The 22755-nt window shown below is 40.6% G+C and overlaps 1 protein-coding gene across 2 annotated transcripts in view; it reads right to left on the bottom strand.

The window, feature by feature from the left end:
* The window catches only part of raly (RALY heterogeneous nuclear ribonucleoprotein), a 145307-nt gene that overhangs the window by 22252 nt on the left and 100300 nt on the right, over positions 1-22755 (bottom strand). For both annotated transcript variants that reach the window (XM_017708388.2, XM_017708389.2), the window contains exon 5: positions 22562-22609. In XM_017708388.2, coding sequence (XP_017563877.1) covers positions 22562-22609 — 48 coding nt within the window. The remainder of the gene's footprint in view (positions 1-22561; positions 22610-22755) is intronic.

Genomic DNA, 22755 nt, shown 5'->3' with positions numbered 1-22755 from the left:
GTGTCCACAACGTATGGTCCCAAGTCAGATGAAATGACAACAAAGACGATTATTGACCTTTGCCCCAAGGAGCTCTTATGTCATGTACACTTATGAATCTCCTTGTGTTCAAACTTGGTTTCCATTATGGACAATCCATGCCTGGCACAGAAGTCCAATAACAATTCACCATTTGGGTTTAGATCGGGCAGACCGTTCTTCCCAATCATGCCTCTCCAGGTCTCCCAGTCATTGCCAACATGAGCATTGAAGTCTACCAGCAAGACTATGGAGTCTGTAGGGAGGGCCCTTTCTAGAACCCTGCCTACTCGCTCCAAGAAGGATGAACACTCTGAAATATTATTTGGCCTGTAAACACACACAACAGTCATCCTCCCTGTGGTTTTAATCACGTTGAGGCGACCCTCTTATCCACCAGGACAAACACAGTTCCTCCGCGTTGCCTTTTTGGGCTGGGCCTGGCTGGGTTACATGGGCTGCCCAGCCACCAGGTGGTCGCCAAGGAACTCTACCCCCAAGCCTGGCTCCAGGTAGGTCCCAGTAACCCTGTCCGGTGGCAGGGTACACAATTTCCTGCATCCCCTTGGTTGTGGAGGACTATGGGGGGATTTATTGTATAATCATGGAGAATTTGTTGTAAATTTGTGTTTATTTTGACAGTAGTAAAACCACAGTTTAATGTGTTTTTAAGAGGAACATATATTAGTTGCAGTGTTTCTTTATATCAGTGTGCATGTAAAATAAGAACATCCACTTTTGTACTGGATTACCTTAAGCACAAATTATTAGTGTTAATGTTATTTTCTTTTTTGAAAACTTAATGTAGGTGTTGTAGAGGACACTGACAGTAGTTTTGATTAATTAAAAGCAAATCAAGCAATTTGTTTTTAGAGTTGCTGTCCGTTAGTCCATTTCCTAAATTGGTTACATTTTTCGTCCAGTTAACCGCTGCAGCAGTTTCAGCAGCCGTAAACTCTCTGATGCCGTTTCACATGAGTCTCCGATGTGGACTGAATGAAGAATGAAGGGTTTCCGGCATGACGGTCAGTCCTTAGTGATTTCCTAAGTGTCCGTCAGTCAGTTTCACACAGAATGTAGACAGACACACAAATCCAGCAGCTCCACAAAATGAGAGGCAGATGACGTGTATCTCAGCCCCTCTTCATAGGCTCATAATTGCGGATGTGAGTGTCATAGGATCTCGTGACGAGATGGAATGGAAAGGGAATTTCTACGGATTCAGGAAGGGTTTGAACTGGATTTCTGAGCTGGATCATCACAAAAATACACAAATGGATATAGAAACAGAGCATTTAATATATGAAAGTCATGGAACCCAGAGGGTTAACTAGTTGCTAAAAACAGTTGTTATACAGTTGTTGTTTTGTGTGTGATATCAAATATATCAAAATCACACAAAAAATAGGCAGAAAGGTGGGAAAAACAGTAATAACATAAACAATAAAGTCATAGTAATATAACCCCATTTTCAAAAAAATTGGGACGCTGTGAAAAATGTCAATAAAAATAAAATGCAATGATGTGCAAATCATTTAAACCCTATACTTCATTGAAAACAGTACAAAAACAACCCATCAAATGTTGAAACTGAGAATTTGTAAAAAATATATCACATTTTGAATTTAATTCCAGCAACACATTCCAAAAAAGTTGGGATGGGGGTGTAACGTCTCAGTCTCCTTCTTGGCCAGAGGGAGACAAAGAGTAGAACCCGGCTGATTAGGACTGATGATGATCAGCTGTGCTTGCTCGATTTAAGGAGAGCACACATGGCTCCCTGCTTAGGCCTGATGTTCATGCTGCTGTGATCACTTGTCTCTTGACCAAGCTGGTAACCATGGGTATTGCCCTTCAAGGGTCTTTGGTCCTCTTGAGTAACACCCCCAGCATATGTATTTAAAAATTACTCTTTTGTTCCCTTTATTGACTACTTTCCCTGCAGTTTTCTGAAGTTCTCTTTTGTTCTAAACACTCTTGCATTTCTTTGTTTGTCTATCTCCCTCCCCCACTTTTATCATTCCTCCTGGCGAAACTTTCCTTGGTGACACTGCGGTGGCACAGCGGTAATGCACTCGCCTCCACATCTTGAGGTCACTAATTAGAGCCTCGTCCAGAGCAATACTAGTTCTCTTTTCCCTGTGCTCTCAAACCTCTGCTGCTCTGCATTTGAGTCCATCTCTGTGCTTTGCAGATAGCTTGTCCCCTTGAGTCGCAGGCTTTTCTATGTGAGGATCACTAGTTTGATCCTCACATGGGGACTAGTCAGTCATGTTGTTACAGGGGGCAATGAAAGGCTGGTAAAGTTGTGTAATGCTTAAAAAACACCTGGTGGTTATTTTGTAACAGATCAGTAACATGATTTGGTATAAAAAGATCATCTCAGAGAGGTGGAGTCTTTCAGAAGTAAAGGTGAGTAGGGGTTCCCACTCTGTGAAAGACTGCATCATCAAATAGTGCAACAATTCAAGACTAACTCAACATAAAATAACAAAGAACTTCTGCTTTTCATCGTCTATGGTACATAATATCATTAAAAAGATTATGAAAATCTGGAGAAATCTCTGTATGTAAGGGGTGAGGCCAAAAACCAGTATTTGCTGGCCGTGATCTTTGGGTCCTCAGGCGGCACTGAATTAAATATAGACATGATTCTGTAGTGGAAATCACTGCATGGGCTCAGAAACACTTCTAAAAACCACTGTCTGTGAAAACAGTTCATCACTGAATCCACAAATGCTGTTAAACTCTAAAACACAAAGAAGAAGCCAAATATAAACAGGATCCAGAAATGCTGCCACCTTCTCTGGGCCTGAGCTCATTTAAAATGGACTGAAGGGAAGTGGAAAAGTGTCCTGTGGTCTGACGAATCAACATTTGAAATTCTTTTTGGAAATTATGGACACTGTGTCCTCCAGGCTGAAGACCACTCAGCCTGTTATCAATGCAGTTCTAAAGCCAGTATTCATGATGGTTTAGGGGGGCATTAGTGCACATGGCATGGGTGACGTGCTCGTCTGTGAAGGCGCCATAAATGCTGAATGATATATACATGTTTTGGCATGTGCTGCCGTCCAGATGACGTCTTTTTCAGGGAAGGCTTTGATCATTTCAGCAATTCGATGACAAACCACACTCTGCATGTATTACAGCAGCATGTTGTCATAGTAAAAGTGTCCAGGTGCTAAACTGACCTGTCTGCAGTCCAGACTGGTCACCACTGAAAACATTTGGCACATTCTGAAATGAAAAATACGACAAATGAGCCCCTGAAACTGATGAGCAGCTGAAATCCTGTATCAAACAAGAACAGAATACATTTCACTTTCAGAACTACAGCAGCGTCTCCTCAGTTCCCAAACACTTACAGAGCAGAGTGCTGTTAAAGAAAAGGTGATGAAATACAGTGGTAAACAGGCCCCCGTCCCAACATTTTTGGAGCATATTGTTGGCATCAAATTCAAAATTCAAATATTTTTCAAAAAACAATAAAATTCAATAAACAATAAAAATCAGTTCAAACATTAATTTTTTGGCCTTTGTTCCATTTTCAATAAAATGCAGGATTTAAATGATTTGCACGTCATTGTTTTTTCAACTTTTTAAGATGGGGTTGTAGATTATGGCAATTAAAACAATATAAAAAATATACACAGATAAAAGAAACAGACAAATGAGATATACATTTCTAACACTCACAGTTATCCAAAGACACTGAGTGAATTTTATCTTTAAAGATGAACTCTGACAACTGAAATTCCTGATGTAAAATATTCCGAGTGTGAGGTGCATTAAAGTCAACTGCTTATTTCTCCAATTCTGATTTCACTCTTGTCACCACAGAGGATGTTCTAGAGTGAGAACGAAGGTCATGTGAGTCCTCCACTCTGACTACCAGAGAGTTTAAGTAAGCTTCCACCTATCCAAGAAGTATTTTATGAATAAAAACTGCCCAACACCTGCATCTTCTATCAGACAGTGAATTACACTAAACATCAGAAGAAAGATCACAGTATTAGTTATGAGCCTAATTGCACTGATAAAGTCCAATTTTCCTAAAGCAGAGTAGCATTCGCATAAATACTCTGCTTCTGTGCCCTGCGATGGACTGGCGACCTGTCCAGGGTTTATTCTGCCTTTCGCCCAATGACTGCTGGGATGGGCTCCAGCAACCCCCCGCGACCCTGAGGGAGAAGCAGCTTGGAGAATGAATGAATGAATTAATGTTTCTGTACAAAAAACTAAGCCTGGCTCTGGATTTTTTGATTATCTCATGAATGTGTTTGCCAATTGACAGTTTGTTATGCATCTGTATTCTGAGGTATTTATATTCTGAATCATATTTAATTACTGCTCTTCTTCACGTCTGTACAAGAGACCATATGGGATCTAGAAAAGACCACAAACTGGGTCTCTGAATCCTTAAGAACTAATTTAAAGTCCTATAATGAACAGTTGGACAGTGTTGAAAGATCTTTGTAGAGCTCAGTTTATAGAGGAATCACTGGTGTAAAGGACTGTATCATCAGCATAGAGATTCTTCTTAAAATCATCCAAATGGTCTCCAGTGTTATTAATGTAAAAAATAAAAATAATAAGGGGCCTAAAATAGAACCCTGTTGTACTCCTTTAGTCATTTCTAAAGCCTGAAATCGTCCAGAGCAACAGTTTTATGTGAAAGTTGGTTATGGAACCATTTACATGCTTTTTTATCAAGACTGATATTGGAAAGTTTCTCCAACAGCAATGATGACCTACAGTATCAAATGCTTTAAAAAGATCAATACATAGAGCAGCAGAGCTGCATCTGCAGTAATAGTGCTAAGTCCAGGTCTACAACCAGACTGAAATGGATTTAATACATTGTTGTGGTTTTAATACATTGAGAGATAAAAAGGTGTGTAACTGGTCATTTGGTTAAACAATTATCAACCAATCTCAAAGCTTTCATGGTGGAATCTCTGATGATGATCAGTTGCGCCCCTTTGTATCTCTCAACAGTGAGATATATATATATATATATATATATATATATATATATATATATATATATATATATATATATATATATATAGAATATCTTCTTAAGTTTCATTACATATTTCCATATAACAGACAGACTGCTATGTTAATCTTATTTTTAGAATACTACACTACCTGCTTACTCCAACAATACATATTGTATTTATAGTATTATGTGTATATATATATATATATATATATATATATATATATATATATATATATATATATATATAAATAAATATAAAATCAGTCATAGATATATTTATAATTGCGTATATATTTCATTCATGTCATTTATGCCTGTTATTGCACAATTTGTGCTGTGAGGGTCCATGGGGGTCCTGACCACTGAAGAACAGGGTAACAGAGTATCAGAGAAACAGATGGACTACAGTCTGTAACTGTAGAACTACAAAGTGAATCTACACTATATTGCCAAAAGTATTCGGTCACCTGCCTTCATACGCATATGACATTGAGTGACATCCCATTCTTAATCCATAGGGTTTAATAAGATGTCAGCCCACCCTTTGCAGCTATAACAGCTTCAGCTCTTCTGGGAAGTCTTTCCACAAGGGTTAGGAGTGTGTTTATGGGAATTTTTGACCGTTCTTCCAGAAGCACATTTGTGAGGTCAGACACTGATGTTGGACGAGAAGGCCTGGCTTGCAGTCTCCACTCTAATTCATCCCAAAGGTGTTCTATTGGGTTGAGGTCAGGAGTCTTGTGCAGGCCAGTCAAGTCCTTCCACACCAAACTGGCTCATCCATGTCTTTATGGACCTGCTTTGTGCACTGGTGTGCAGTCATGTTGGAACAGGAAGGGGCCGTCCCCAAACTGTTCCCACAAAGTTGGGAGCATGAAATTGTCCAAAATCTCTTGGTGCTGAAGCTTTAAGAGTTCCTTTAACTGGAACTAAGGGGCCGAGCTCAACTCCTGAAAAACACCCCCACACCATAATCCCCCCTCTACCAAACTTTACACTCGGCACAATGCAGTTAGACAAGTACCGTTCTCCTGGCAACCGCCAAACCTAGACTCACCCATCGGATTGCCAGACGGAGAAGCATGATTGGTCACTCCAGAGAATACATTTCCACTGTTCTAGAGTCCAGTGGCGGCGCTTTACACCACTGCATTCCAAGCTTTGCATTGCGCTTGGTGATGTAAGCCTTGGATGCAGTTGCTTGGCCATGGAAACCTATTCCATGAAGCTCTCTACGCAGTTCTTGAGCTGATCTGAAGGCCACATGAAGTTTGGAGGTCTGAGATTGACTCTGCAGAAAGTTGGTGACCTCTGCGCACTATGCCCCATAATGTGGTGCTCATAATGTTATGTCTGAAAGTATTCTGAATAAAGTGTAAAATTATTTATACACAGGAACATTAAGTTTTTGTATATAACAGAATAAACAACTAGACATAAATACAGTAAAACAGAAAGTCTTTTTGCTAATTTGCTTGTCAGATGGTGAAACTTGATTTAATGCACTTTTATCACATTAACTTCAACAATCCTGACATACACTCTACTGCGCAAAAGACCTGGGCCAAGGCTGAAATGGCACAACATCAAGATTTTTATGGTCAACAAATCATTAATCAAGCAGCTGCAGTGAGTGAGTGTGGAGAGGTCTTCACTCTGATTTCTCTCAGTGTTGGAGTTTAGTGTGACTGTTCAGACAGTCCTTTACAGAGAGAGTCAGTGTTGAGTTTAAGGTGAGACCAAAAATTTACTATAGGGTTTAAATCTGGACTCTGACCAGCCAGAACCATTAGAACCATCAGTAACAGCATTATATTTTGAGTTTGGAACATATGTCTGCCCAGGAGAGTGCAGTCAGAGAGTCAAGCCAACTTGAGTTTGCCTAAAGAAATCCTTTGGGCTGCTTCACATCTGACGCCAATGGAATATTTGCTAGATTCACATGTTCTCCGGAGAGCCGGTCCTGCAAAACCACGAGAGTTTTTTTCGCAAAAAAATCATCTGACAGGTAATTAAGGGCTGTGCGAGAACGTCACGGCCACCTCGATAAGCGCCAAATGGAGCCCAGTTTTATAGTTTGGAATCACAGCAAATCCTCTCACCTCGTTTGTTTTTACAAACATGGTTGTGCAACGAATAAACTGAGAAACAGATACTCTGCTCTTCAAAGAGGGACACGTCCGCCGTCTAGACGAAAACCAGAGCAACCAGCTGCCGTCCCCCCGCTCTGCTCCTCTCCCCGCAGGCTTTACTGAACGATTGAGCGGTTTCATGATCGCATGAAAGTGCTGAAATTATTGGGTATCTGAGCTGTAAAATATTGACTGGAGTCATGGCTGCACTCGGACGGCCGTAAGTCAAGCAACGAAGATCACAAGAGGGAGATAAATAAACATGTCTGCTCCTCATATGGATACGATATTCCCAACATCTGCAAACACGGGCGTCCAACTGAGCTTCACAGAGAGGTTTCCATAGCCACTGAAGTTGGGCCGTGGCCAATCGCGCAACAGCGTAGCCAAAGTTTTCTTAGGAGGTCACAGGGGGTGGTGGTGGTCTTGAGAAACAAATATGCTTTCTTTTTAGCTTGCAGATGTTTGTGCCTGTGAATTCTCTTCAACTTGGCTAAACTGCAAACAAATGTACGCTGGTAGAAAGTGATGAAGTGTCGATTGAGAAGAAAAAGTGTTGATTTTACATTTTTTCACTCCTGACTTTATGAACTGTAGTAGCTCAGGGCATACCTGCAAAGTTTTTCCCAAAGATATTCATGATACTCATCATTCTTTACAGTATTGCATTGATATGAAAACACCTCTAAAGCCATCTGTTTTACTGAGGCTCAGTAAATGTTCTGTGGACATCATCAATGTTCCATAAGTCTGGTAATGTTATGCATGTTTAAATATTACTGATTTTAATTCTGTAAATGTGCAGCAAAACATGTAAAGCAAAACACTTAAAAACAACTAAACATTTTTTGTTTACTCATTTGTATTTAATAGATGTGCTTGTTATATTTAAGCTCTGTAAGTCCTGCAGTGACTGTGATTGTATTAATATAGTAGGTGATTGTAGTAATATAGTAATGTGGTCTCATTGTAGTAATGCTCTTATCTCTTTATTATGTTTTGTTTTATGTTTAAAATAAAAATAGTAGAATTATTCAGGATTGCTCTCTTTGTGGTATCTAGGCAGATACAGCTGAGCTCCTTTTCCACTTGGTCAGGACTTCAGGAGATGGCCTGAAGGCCTTACATGTTAGACTACCAACATAATTAGGAAGTGACAGAGGAAGCATCCAATCACAGTCTGATTTACAATGTGGGGATGAATTTCATTTGGAAAAAACATCTTTCAGAGGTTCTAGATATATCACTGGCTATGAAAATGAGCCTAGCAGGTACTGGGTATTTGTTAGGAATTGAAAAGAGTGGCGGCAGCTTTATGTCAGGACTGTTTACTGAAAGAGTCACTGTAACACTGACATATATACTATATGGGCAAAAGCACTAGGACACACCTGTGAATCACTGAATTCAGGTGTTCCATTCAGTTTCATTGCCATAGGTATAAAAATAAAGCACCTTGCCATGCAGCCTGCCTTTACACACACTAATGAAAGAATGGGTCTAAAGAGCCACTGAACTCCAGCCTGATGCTGTAATAGGAGGCCACCATTACAGCAAGTCAGTTCAGCATCAACATCAGCACAAAAACTGCACCAGGACCTTCATGGCAGGGCTTCCAAGGCTTCCAAGGATTCATAAAGGCTTCTGTAGGTGTGATGTGTATCTGTGCCATTATTTTCATACATATAGTGTTCAAGCTCAGATATATTATGATGTCTGTTACAAGCCTCAGATGCCTTTGTTAAATTTAGAAAAGGCAAACAAAGAGGCACCCATAGAGGTGCTAGTTATCATTAGGATAACTATTATTTTGTTGTTATGTATGGCCTCTCATGAAGCTCCAATGATACCCTACTGGTTTGTATATGTATTTTTGTTAATCTGAGGTTTGTTAAGCTGGAACTGTAGGAGGAGATCAATGTGGTTGAGTTCCCAGCAAGGTGCGGTGCTGTTCTGTTGAGTGTACAGAGCAACGCTGACTACTCCACGCTGATGTTCCTGAGTTCCTCAGGAACCAACATTTAAGAACTAGTGCCAACTGTGTCTGATTGATAATCGTCTCCGGCAGCTTGCCACCTCTGATCTGTGAAAATTTACACTCCAACACATCATAAAGCTGTACTTAATGTGCCTGTGGGAGAGAGAACGGCTCTCAGGAGCTGCATTACTTCATTACAGAATAAAGAATGCACTGATTGAATGAGCTGAAAGCTTCAAATCTTTGTATTTAAGAAAAACTTGAATCAAAACATGAACATTTTCACATTAAACGGCTGTCTGTTCATAATTATGTAAAAAAAAGTAAAAAGCAGCATGAAATAAGTGAGTATGTGATGCTTTATTTTATGTTGGTGTATCAGAGCACTTTCAGAGCCATCTGTGGTTATTAATAACAATATTATATCTGTTTCTTGCTGGGATTATGACCACCACATGTTTGGTCAACTGTGTCGTACGCGACATCAAAGGACGCTTTAGATAAAAGAATAAGCATCTAGGGAGCGCTGCGTGAGAGACATACTGTCAAAAAGACTGGTAGAAAAGTCAAGAACACACCCTCTGATTGGTGAAAAAGTCAAGAATGCAGCCCTTGATTGGTCGAAAAAGTCAAGAACACAGCCTCTGATCAGTTGACAAGTTAAGAACATGGCCTCTGATTGGTTCACAAGTCAAGAACACGGCCTATGAATGGTTAACAAGTCAAGAATGCAGCCTCTGATCAGTTGACAAGTTAAGAACACGGCCTCTGATTGGTTCACAAGTCAAGAACAAGGCCTGTGAATGGTTGACAAGTCAAGAATGCTGCCTCTGATTGGTCAAAAAGTCATGAACACAGCCTCTGATCAGTTGACAAGTCAAGAACATGGCCTCTGAATAGTTGACAAGTCAAGAACATGGCCTCTGATCGGTTGACAAGTTAAGAACACGGCCTCTGATCGGTTGACAAGTCAAGAACACGGCCTCTGATCGGTTGACAAGTCAAGAACATGGCCTCTGATCGGTTCACAAGTCAAGAACACGGCCTCTGAATAGTTGACAAGTCAAGAACACAGCCTCTAAATGGTTGACAAGTCAAGAGCACAGCCTCTGACAGGTCCACAAATCAGAAACACAGCCTCTAATTGATCGGTAAACAGAAATGTTTTCAGGGCTGAATGTACTGAAACTAAACCAATAAACACATTAAGCCTGCTCAAGATAGTTCTTCAAGGCTTCTTTAGTACAGAAAATGCTTTTGAAACAGCTTCTATGTAGTCCCCACAATGGTTCTTCTATTATTATGATGTCAAGCTTGTAACAAAAGAAGAACCCATTTGGGTGCTATATAGAAACCTTTTCAAAAGGTTGTGTAGAGAACCATCTACAAAACATTATTCATCAATCTAAAGAACCATTTCACCATGCAAAGAGAGCTTCAATCATGAAAAGGGTTCTTTAAGTGTTCATGGTTCTATATTGAAGCATTGTCTTCAGTAAAGAACCTTTAAAGTAAAGAACTTTTTTAAGCATGTACCACAAGGGTTGCCCACCTGAATATCTTCATCCATTATTGGTGAGGTTACTAGTGAGCCTGCAGGTGAACCTGATCCACAAATGTGATCAATATTCTTGTGGAATGCTTGGTTACATTTGTCAGCTATAAATTACCAAACATTGGTTTGACGATGACGCTCGAAGGAGATGTTGGACATTACCAAAAAGCCCAAAGAGGATCAGAGTCGTTTGTAGGCAAAGGTGATAAAGATGAGGAGGTGAGAGAGAATGTCTTACGTAACTCATTCAAAAAACCTCTGGAAGCTCCTGAAGCTGCTGTTAAGCTCGAGAGACTTAGAATGACGTCAGAGTGACGCTGGTGGAGGAGGAGGAGTGAGGAGCAGACTGAAAAGAAGGAATGTAGTTGAGGTCGTTCAGATGTTCTTCATTAAATATGTGCTTCTACAGATCCTGAAGATCAAGTCCTCCACATTTTTGTGAGCCTGATTGTCATATTATCACATTTACGTCTTCCCCAGCATCAGCGTTGATTTATTCTTCTGAGAAGATGCACATAAATTCATTAGTGCAGGGATGGAGAGATGGGGCTTATGGGTAAGCCCTCAGAGGAGCTGATGTGTTCGCCTCTTGGTTTTGTGGATCTGTGGCGTCGTTCATCAAGCAGGTGCTGATAAGTTGAGCAGAGAAGCTTTAAGGTTGGAGCCCAAAGTGGAACAAAATAAAATACAGCATGAAGACGAAAAGCAATGTGGAGCTGTTTGAGTACAGATTTGATGATATAAGCATTCATATGATCCCAAAATGCTACACTGAACCCAACGTGTTTTATTCATATCAATATTTCAAGGGTTTTTGCTGTTTGTCCATTTTGGCTAGAAAATAATAGCAGCTAATGTACAAAGGAAAAAACATCTCTGTAATAACGGTGGCATTAACTGTAAAACCACATTTCTCATACCTGTAAAGCCCGCTTTCAACAACATATGTCACGAAAACAACAGAACAGAAATGAAAGCATTTTTGTTTTGGACCAAATCCTTCAAAGGCATTAATATTTAGTTATTAAAATTTATCACATGCAGTATTTCACTTCTATTCTATACTAGTGTTTCACTATCTCTACTACAGTACGTCACATTTTTTTGAGATTGAAAACAAATTGCTGTATGTTTGTCATGCTTTGATACAGCAGTCGGCAACATGCAGCTATTTTACTGCCCTGTTGTGGCTCCACGGCTGAATTAGATCAGTAGGTAATAATAAAATAATCCTCCTTTGCAGTAAAATAAAGCCCTGCTGGTCTTACACTCTGAAGTTAATGTGGAACTGCTGATTCACCCTTTAACCCTGAAGATCAGTGCAGACCATAGGTCACCATAGCAATGCAAACAACAGTCTCACCGAGCTAGTATCTAACGAAACGGGAAAGAGAGATTTAAGACAAACATTGATAATTTTGCTAATCAATGGACTGATTTGTGTTTATAATCAGTCCAGCTGGTTTCCTGATGTGTTTAATCTGCAGAGAAACTGAAACACTAAAAAGTCCATCAAAAACACTGAGACATTTTACAATAAACTGTTCTATTTTTTTAAATTGTTTCCTGCTGGAGATGTGAGAAAGTGGCTATAGCTGAGCTAAAGCTTAAAGCAGAGCAAAGTAAGTTTGATTTTTGTTGACACAGGACAAAATTTGCCTTCTTAAGTTTTGCATCGCTGACTTCTGCTTTAGTATTAATGGGCAGTCGTGGGCTGGAGGTTAGGGATCCAGCCTCGTGACCGGAAGGTCGCCGGTTTGATCCCCAGAGCCGACAGCACATGACTGAGGTGTCCTTGAGCAAGACACCTAACCCCCAACTGTTCCCCGGGCGCTGCGGATTGGGCTGCTCACTGCCCCCTAGTGTGTATGTGGTGTTTCACTGCCCAGATGGGTTAAATGCGGAGGTGAAATTTCCCCATTGTGGGACTAATAAGGGTCTCTTAATCTTAAATGTGACACTGCCCCCTAGTGCACAATACAGTGTTATGTAGTCACAGATTCACAGATGCATAAGCAAAGTTTGTTTCTTACATGTGCACAACCTCAGAGATACTTTGTGGGTCTTATTTCTAAGCAGTTAAAAAGGTTCGTTTTTCTGGGGCAAATATGAGCTAGAGGACATACAAATCTGCAAAAGACAATGGGCAGTGCAGTAGGGAATGAGACGGTTCAAGGCCACCGAAATCGAGGCAAACAAGCATTTGACCCATAACTCTTCAATGTACAGGGGTGACACCCCACCACTTTTTGCTGTGTTCAGAGAGTTCAGAGAGTTCAGAGTGAGATGTTAAATGAGATGTTTGGTTGTATTTTATATGTTGTTATTCTCGACTCTGAGCTTTATTTTATCTGCATGTAAACACAGTCACTAAAGCAGCTTTTGTGAGAAAATCACTAAAGTCCAGTCTTTTCTCTCTCAGAGCGACGCAGAGAAAACTGTAGCTGTGTTTGTTCAGCAGAGTTGATCACTGTAATGGCTTCTTACTGGAGAAAACCGTCCATCCTAGCAGCACGGACCCTCACAGCACCGACAGAGAGAGCTCATATCACCCTGTTACATACCGCACTGACCGCCTGGATCTGTTAGAGAAAGTTTAAAGCTCTGCTGCTGGTTTTTAAAGCGCTAAATGACCTTAAAGCTCCTGAATGTCTGTCTGTTTATGATCTTAGATCTGCAGATTCTGACCTTCAAACTCCTTCAGTAAAACACAGAAAACGTGGAGAGACTCTTTCAGTTATTCTGAAGAGTATGGAGGGGAGATGGTGCTCCTCCATCTCTCCTGCATCCGTGTCTGAAATCCACGTCACCAGCTTAACTATGTAGTTACTGATGCCTATATTATTACCACGGCAACCCATGCATATAGACTGGTGACGTCTGGACACACAAATCTGGTCTGATGTCTCACAGATAACAGAGCAGACAGATGAATCACAAGGTCTGATTTCATAGACAAATCTGAATCACCTGCATTCTGAACTCAGACTCTGCGTTCAGTATTTATTATAGCTACAGTTAAACTAAGACTTGATGTTTGTTCTCTGAGCTGAAGCCAGTGAATCACGCAGGTTTAAAACATGAACCCCTTTCACTCTCAACACCCAGGACATTATCACCTTTTACACCGGTAACATTCGGTCATTGTGCCATTCACAAGTTTTCCTTTAAAGGTTATTTTATTAGGATGTCCAGGTGACATTCTCAGCATAAACAACCATTTCTGAAAACAGAACTGTGAACATAGTCAGGTTCTCTGGAGGTTGCATGGTGGTGACACCATTAAGAGTGGGTGCACGACACTGAGGACGGAGAACGCTGTTTATATGGAGTGGCATAGTTAGGGGTTCTTGTGATAGGGCACAAACCGAGATTCTAGACAGATGATGTTTGTGCAGATAGTGGTTGTTCAATCTGACTGACCAGTCAATGGTCTGCATCTCTAATAGTCCACTAATAAGCTGTATCTCTAAAAAGTGGTATCACATCATGTCAATGGGTGTTAACTTTCAAGGGTGCATCTTCAGAACCTTTAGTTGGGGAACATTGTTGTACTATACCTTATTGAAGTTACATTGAAGGTAGATAGACAGATAGATAGATAGAGAGAGAGAGAGAGAGAGAGAGAGAGAGAGACTTTATTGATCCCGAAGGAAATTTAGCAAAACACAGAGCTACTGGAAAGGCTGCCACTCACAGCGGCAGCGGAATTGACATTTAGTTTTAGTTTTTAGTTTTAGACATTTAGTTTAAGCTGTACACACAGTCCATCTCATCTCCTTTATATTTTATTGTTCAGTGTTAAAACATGAATTAAAATGTACCTGCACAGAACCTTTTTCTGGCAGCGTAGCTGGAATCTGCACTTTGCAGACACATGTAATTTCTGCCCAGATTGAGTTTCACCACTGCAGGAGTTTAATCTGCCTTTAATCCTGTGTTTTAAATATTACACAGCTGTTCCTTTCCAGCCAAAGGCTAACCAGAGTGCACCAACCGCACACCGAGTGCACGGCATCTTCAACAAATGTACATTATTTATTGACTGATTTCCCTCAGATGTTGACTCAGGGTTTGGGATTGAAAGCTCTAGTGTCAGAATAAGGCTGGAAGGAATGAAAGTAAAGTCTTTGAGAAATAAATGGCTGCAGATTCTTCCGACCAGAACAGTCATTTGGGCTAAATGAAATGAAAACTGGTTCAGCCATCAATTTCCAGTTTCCAGTTCAGCCATCAATATATCATTAAAATATTCAATTTATGTCTATGAAATAAAAAATGGGGTCAGTTCCAGTATCATATGTTTTGACCACGATAACTGCTGTACTGTAATAAACTATAATGAAGGCCGACTGATGAAATTCAGTACTGACTGATCTTGTAAACTGTGTCAGAAAATCATCTAGTAGCTACCATGGCGAGTGAAGCTGGCCAACTATGGAGTACTCAATAAATAAAATGGTCATAATGCATGGAAAAATATTACAATTATCCCATAAAAAAAGAATATATCTTGCTTTCCCCCTTTCGAGATTTGTCACTCTTCGCTCTTTAGAGATAAAGCTTAGTGGCTCAGGCAGGGATGGGGCAAAGACACGTTTACCAGAGATGATTCAGTGGTTGTGCAAGCCCATATTTCATATTCATATTAAATATATTGGCAGTAAAAGAGACTTATGGCTACAGAAAAAAGCCCAGTGTCTGTAGCCCAATATCCAGAACCTAAACTCACCCCTGGGCAGCTCCAGTTCTAGACAGACAGAGACGCTATCAGCTTATGCCATAACAGAGGCTGAAAAAGTGACGCAATTTAAAAATGATGCTCTGTTTGTGGATCTCATGGTGCTACATTGAAGTAGCCCGACAATCAGCTGGTAGAGCGATTCAGTTCCATAACTCCACCACTGCTTTAACCCGTGGGTCACTTTGTGTCCTGAAAAGACATCTGTGGTGAAGTTGTGGACTCTTGAGAGCTTCTGGAGTTTTACATAGCAGTGTTCCTTAAAACTAACGAGTAAACGAGTGGTAGAAGTGGTCAGTAGACAACAGCAGCTCCCTCTGTTGGCCAAAACAAACACAATATGAGGCATCAGCCCTTGTGCTCTGCTGCAGGTCTTTCTTAGGACTTTCCACTGTGTTTTTAATTTCCAGTTAAAACTGGGACATTTCTGGGGACAGATCCTTCCAAGGACAAGCCACCAAAAACAGGGACTATCCCTGGAAAATGGCGACGTTTGGTCACCCTAAAGAGCTGTGGAGATCGGTGTTTATCTTCATCTAACGCTCCGAATTCAGTTCAGGAAGGTTATAATTAGCTGATGAGCTGAATCAGGTGTGTTTAATGAGGCTGCGAGCTGAAGACTGCAGTGTTTTGGCCCACAAGGACTGGAGCCTGACACATGGATCTTAGTCTGTCCTCGAAAGTGAGGCATCAGCCAGCCTTTCTATGACCAGCAACCACCTGTGGTTCAGAGAAACACGTGTCTAGCTTACAGATCTATGGCACATAGATAAACATCAAACTTAAAACATCAAACTTAAGATCTTTCCAGACTCTACTCATATATGTAATAGATGGTGGATTTCTCTACTAACCCTTCACAAACTCACTGTTTTCCAGCTAAAAGGTATAAGGAGAATGAAGACTTTGTAGTAGTGTTATCTGAAGTAACAGATCATCATTGTTTATCTCAGGAAACTGTGGTCCTGGATGGTTGGTGTCCAGCAGTTTGTTGACTGTTCTACTCTCAACACACCAACTAAACCTTGGCTGCTGGGTGTTTGAGTAATAAAACCACTCAAGTACTTCATTTTACAGCTCGTAATTTGTGCAGAACGTGGATGGAATCACCTTTAACAACATTCTGTGTTCTCATAAATCTAACAATGGTAAATTAACATCGTTTCAAGAGAAGGACTAAAGCTGGATTAGAGTTCTTGTTAAAACCTCTTTACTGAACTGAAACACAACAGAACACAGCAGGACACCTATTTGAACCCTCTGAGGTTTGAGGGCTTCTTCACTACTTTCCAAAGCCGCTGCAGCAGCTTCAGCAGCTGTAAACTCTCTGACGCCGTTTCACACGAGGCTCTGATGTGGACTGACTGAAGAATGAAGGGTTTCCGGCGTGATGATCAGTCCTTAGAGATTTCCTGAATCCACCAGCTGCACAGGGTGAGAGGCAGATACGTGCATTTCAGCCCCTCTTCATAGGCTCATAACTCCGGATGTGAGTCTCGTAGGATCTTGTGATGAGATGGAATGGAAAGGGCGGCTCTAGAGATTCAGGAAGCGTTTGAACTGGATTTCTGAGCTGGATCATCACAAAGATACAGAAGTACATATAGAAACCTCAAAAACAAAAAAATGTTTTCCAGTACAAGATAAAGTACAGCGCTTCTTATTATGCTTGTGTATTAAAACATTCACAACTCCTCTGATACTGTAGACTGGACAGTGCGGCACACAGATGTCCTACATATGACTCATAAGTGTGTGAGGCAGCTGTATGTGGTGCTCTGCAGATGTGAGTGTGGATGTGTGGATGAGAACCCACTTATTACGTACACCATCCGAACCAGAGTGAGGACAGATGTAGTGGCAGATCACACCACGTTTACAAAGAATGATTTATGTTTTAACACAGAGCTTTCAAAGTCAGCGTCGCTCTGCACAGTTTTGTGCTTCTCTGCTCTAATGGGCAAGGAGCTCGTTAATTAGCTAAGCAGCTCGATCATGAAGGCACCAAAAACCCCAGAGTGTGTGCTGCAGCTTGATGTTTGCAACCACTGAAGACGACAGAAGACGTGTTAAATATGTATTGAAACCTGTTTCATTAGCTTCTGAAAATTTTTCAATAGGACGCCAAGAATGGCCTTCTCAGCTGCTCGCATAACACTACCCTGTGATCAACGCACTGTTTCCGTGTTTCAGACACAGTCTCAATCTTTACAACTAGGCTGAAAACACGGAGGGATGCCAAACTGTCTCAGAGTGCTCTCTTGCCTGTGTGTCCTTCTGGTTCTCTCCTTTTAGTTAAGCTGTCATAGTCAGATCTGAGTCATTAGCCACAGTCTGGAAATGTTCACATTCCCTGTTTTATGTACAAACAGACAGAATAAAACTAATTCCCTCTCCCTGCCTTTTTCCGAGTATATCAGGCCAGATATATATATATATATTTCCAATATATATCCGAGTATGTCCGGCCAGACACTGAAGGATGACTGACTGTAGAGCCCTCCTGCTACCCACTTCAGACCAGCTGCCCACGCCCCAGCTACCGCCACCTGCCTTAGACTAGCTGCCCACCCTACACTGATGTTTTCATAGACTCCTAGCTATTACTACTACTAATACTACTGCTATTAATATTAGTAGTATAATAACTCTGTAGGTAGTCTGACCAGAGGAGGATGGGTCCCCCCTTGTGAGCCTTGGTTCCTCCTAAGGTTTCTTCCTCAGCTCTGAGGGAGGTTCTCCTTGCCACAGGCACCCCTGGCTTGCTCACCTGGGGGTTTTACATTCATGTTAAAACTTTGCTTTTACTGGAATTCTGTGAAGCTTTGTGACAACATCCGTTGTAAAAAGTGTTATACAAATAAATGTGATTTGATTTAAATGCTTTGTTTCTCTTGTCTGGGCTAAACACAGCTCTGCTCTAACCTGCCCGTTACTGATCAGTTCATTTAGGTGTGTTTGTGCAGGACCACAGCAGGTCACTCCATCGACACTGGCTGGGTTTAATGTGTATTTTGTCATACTGAGTAAAAAAGGCTTGATGGAAACCAAGTCAAGACAAATTTCACATAATATTTCACACACTCACTTCAGCTGGATACAATTTTGTCTGAAAAGAAAGAAATGAGGTTAACGATGTGCTGAAAAATAAATAAATAAATAAATAAATACTCTAAATACAAATAACCAATCACTGTTTTTGCTCAGTTGTGGCAACAAAACAAGAAGACAGCAGTTTCCAATGGACTGATTAAATAATCACACATGACAGCGACTTTAGCCAGAACAGAACAGGACAAACAGGTCCTGAAATGTCCTGAGCCGCTACACAAGAACAGCCAGCATGTTCTTGTGCTCTTATGATGTGAAATAACCTGCAGACATAATATTAAACAAACCACAACGAGAAGCTGCTCAACAATAAAGACTTTTAACAAACTCTGCATGTTTCTCAGAAGGGTTTTCAGGAGTGTGACGAGTTTCGTTCTCAGGACAGAGACAAATCAAACCAATTTACATCGTTTTCTGACCCGCTCCCTCAGGCCTCCAGCTGCTGACAGCGCTATCTGGTGTTGGGGGGGGGGGCTGTTATCGACCTGCTGCCCTGTAACACTGAGCTGCTTGTGCATCAGATTTACTGAAGAAAAATGCATATTATTTGGCGTGTGAGGTAAGTTAGTGTCTTCTGAATCTTCTGTTTCCTGACCTTAAAATAATGTTCACAAATGAAGGACTTTTACTTTGACACCTGGACTGTGGAGGGAAAATGGAGAGCCAGGTGAACTTCTTCAGGGATCTTCTGTGGAAGACGAGGTTTCACCAAATAACTGTTGAGTGGATGGAGATCTGCACACGGTGAGTTAGAGGATTGGTGTTTTTGGGATCGCTGCTTCCCGATGCTGGGCTCTGATGGTTGTGGAGGGTTCTGCTCCCTCTCCAGCTGAACTGATGGTAAACAGTGTTATCTGTGGTGTGGATGTTTGTGTTTGGGTTAAAACTCAAACAGAACCTGGGTGGTGATGGATTTAACTGCTAGAACTGCTGCGTTGGCTGGTTTTTGAATGTTTTGTGGTCACTTTATTTTGATGGTCCCCTAAAGATGATCTGCAGATACATTATCAATAAACCTTCTGGTGATGGTTAATTATCAGCAACAGTAGGTTCAGGGTTAGGTTTAGGTGTAAGTGTACAGTCTTAAAAAAGGTTCTTCAAGGGTTCTTTAGTAAAGAAAATTGGTCTGTATAGAACCATGAACACTCAAAACACCCTTAGCATGATTAAAGGCTTCTTTGCATCATGACATATTGATGAAGAATGTGTTGTACATGGTTCTAATATAGAACCTTTTTGAAAGGTTTCTTCTATTGTAACAAGCTTGATATCGTAACAATAGAAAAATCCTTTTTGATGCTACATAGAACCCTTTCTATATAGAACCATCCATAACACATTCTTCAATAAATTTCTTTCATGATGCAAAGAAGCATTTAATCATGCAATGGGTTCTTTGAGTGTTCACGGTTCTATACAGAACCATCTTCTTTACTAAAGAACCCTTGAAGAACCTTTTTTTTTAAGTGTAGGTTTTGTGCTAAAGCTAAGATTAGTCAGAACGTAGAATAGAGTCTTTCACACTCAACTTCAAGACCAGTTGTATTTAGCAGATGTTTAGTTGACGGACGGAGCTTCTACAGTGGACCTTCGGAACAAAGTGACTGGTGTTGTTTGTTGTGATGTTCTTGATTGCGAACTTGGCAGTAATTTAAGTGAGCCGTTCCACTTGTTCCAGCTGTTCCACTGCTGACTTTTTCACACGTTTATTACAGGATTCACATTCTATAACTGGGTGGCACGGTGGCGTGGTGGGTAGCGCTGTCGCCTCACAGCGAGGAGGGCCTGGGTTCGATTCCCCGGCCGGGTGACCAGGGTCCTCTCTGTGTGGAGTTTGCATGTTCTCCCCGTGTCTGCGTGGGTTTCCTCTGGGTTCTCCGGTTTCCTTCCAAAGACATGCAGTGTTATGCATGTAATCTATACCAGACCTGGGGTTTCCTCAATGCCTCACAAAATTATGCAAATGCTAATGCAGGTGTGACTGAACCTGCGTGTCACTGTTACTCAGAGTCTTTATATCGGGGGCGGAGTGACACAGTATGAGCGCACATCTGAAGAGGAAGCTCTGACGGACACATTATCGCATTATCACATCATAAGAAAGCGGTAGTTAAATGTTACATAAGACTTGTTGAGGAATTTTAAGCCACACGCTGTGGTGTTTGTGATGTGACATTGGTTCAAATAAAATATCCATGAGTTCAAATGAAGCAGCATTAACACTGCAAGAGTTCTAGATCCACTCTGGTGGTGCGGCCGCTGACGAAGTGCGGTCCATTGATTGATTTGTGGTCTCAGGGCTTCTCCGGGGGTCTCGGTCTCATTGCTGATTTCAAATAAAATCACTGACTGTGTCATTACAAATGCAATTACAATTATTATTATTATTATTATTATTATTATTATTATTATTATTAAACAGCCAGTAATGGATCATTTATACATACAAATGAGTTTTTAATTCTGTCTGATGTGATTAGGATCTTATCAAACTGAGCTGCTATAGTGAGAATGTAGTTTTCATGATTAACTGTCACTTTATCATCACAATAAGAGTTTATTTCTCTGGGAATTGATGTTTTTTCAACAGACTCATGTATTTAAACTCATCGTAATGATACTCTTATTTCTTTATTAAGTTTTGGGTTAAAACAAAAAAGATTACAATCTTGAAGCCCAGCAGAAAAAGATCCAATCAGGATTGTTCTCTCTGTGATATCTGGCTAGATGCAGATGAGCTGCTCTCTCATTGGTTAGGACTTCAGGAGCTAGACTGAAGGCCTTATGTGTCAGATAAGCTATTAACACAATTAGGAAGTGACAGAAAGAACCAACCAGTCCCTAAAATCCCAACCAACCAATTCTGATTCCAATCAATCTGAACAAGATACATCACTTCTAGATACGTCACAGACTGTGAATGTGAACTGTAGCAGTGTTCCGGTTAGTTGTTAGGAATGTAAAACAGCAGCAGCGGCTCTATGGACTCTTTCCTGAAAGAGTTGCTGATGCATACAAGCTCAGATATGTGATGATGTCTGTTACAGACTTCAAATAGAATGTATTGAGCGTCTTTGCCAAACTTGGAATGTTTGTGTTTAATCTAGAACTGGAAAAATGTTTATTTGTAGCACTGATGATGTATTACTGGGAGTCCTATAAAGGTGCTAACTGAATTTAACATAATCATAGAGGTGCTTTTGCCTGAAATTTGATATTCATGGCCCAAACTGAAAGCCTACACTTTAGAAAAGGTGGTTCTTCTTTGATAAAGATAACTGTTGTATTTATAATCATAAGAACGGCTCTTTGTGTGGTGAAATGGTTCTTCAGATACAATACAATAGAAGAACCCCTTTTTGATGATATATATAAAATCTATCGCTGTTGTTGGAACAAACCCTCATATCTCCAAAATTGTAACTTTACAGGGGAAGGGAAAAAACCTACTTTACTTATAATATAAGTCAATGGAACCAGACATCTTTCCAAGTAATTTTGGACCATTGCTTTTGGTCCATTCTTCATGAAATCCACACACAATGTAAAGAGCAACAGACATTTTCAAATGATGAAAAAAAAAACCTGAAAAACAACAAAAATGGAGATACACCGCTGAAGTCGGAAGAAAACCTTGTGTGTGTCTCCCGAAGAACCATTTCACCGTGCAGAGAACCATTTAAGCACGAAATGGTTCGATATAGAACACACAGTTCTAAATGGAACCATTGCCTTTACTGAAGAACAGTCTTTAAGAGTGCAGCTCTAACATCCTCTCCTGGGCCAGAAGTTCTAGCGTTTCTCACAGTCGGCTTATCTGCTCATCTTTCACAGAAATGATCAGTGTGACACAATAATCTGACAACCGTGGCGGTGGGATCGTGACCAAATGACCAGATTAGATCTGTGTCTGAGTTGAGGTCATTCCAGACTGAACCTGAGTGAGCAGTGGATCTGTTTACAGCACTTTAGTGAAGTTTACATTTCACCCACAACTGTGGAAACTTCTACTCACCTGTCGTAGAAATCCTCTCTGTAGTAATCATAGTCAAAGTCATAACCGCTGTGAAATAACAAGAGAAATCTGTTACACTACAGGCCAAAAATGTGAGGTTTAAAGCTAGAAATGTTACACTGCGAAACTTCGGTCTTAATATATTTAATCAGAAAATTATCATTAAAAGTTTCTGTTGAAAAATGGAAACATTC

This window comes from Pygocentrus nattereri, chromosome 26 (assembly GCF_015220715.1).
Source record: "Pygocentrus nattereri isolate fPygNat1 chromosome 26, fPygNat1.pri, whole genome shotgun sequence".
Taxonomy (NCBI): Eukaryota; Metazoa; Chordata; class Actinopteri; order Characiformes; family Serrasalmidae; genus Pygocentrus; species Pygocentrus nattereri.
Note: the sequence above shows the minus strand (reverse complement) of the source record. Positions and strands in the feature narration are given on the sequence as shown.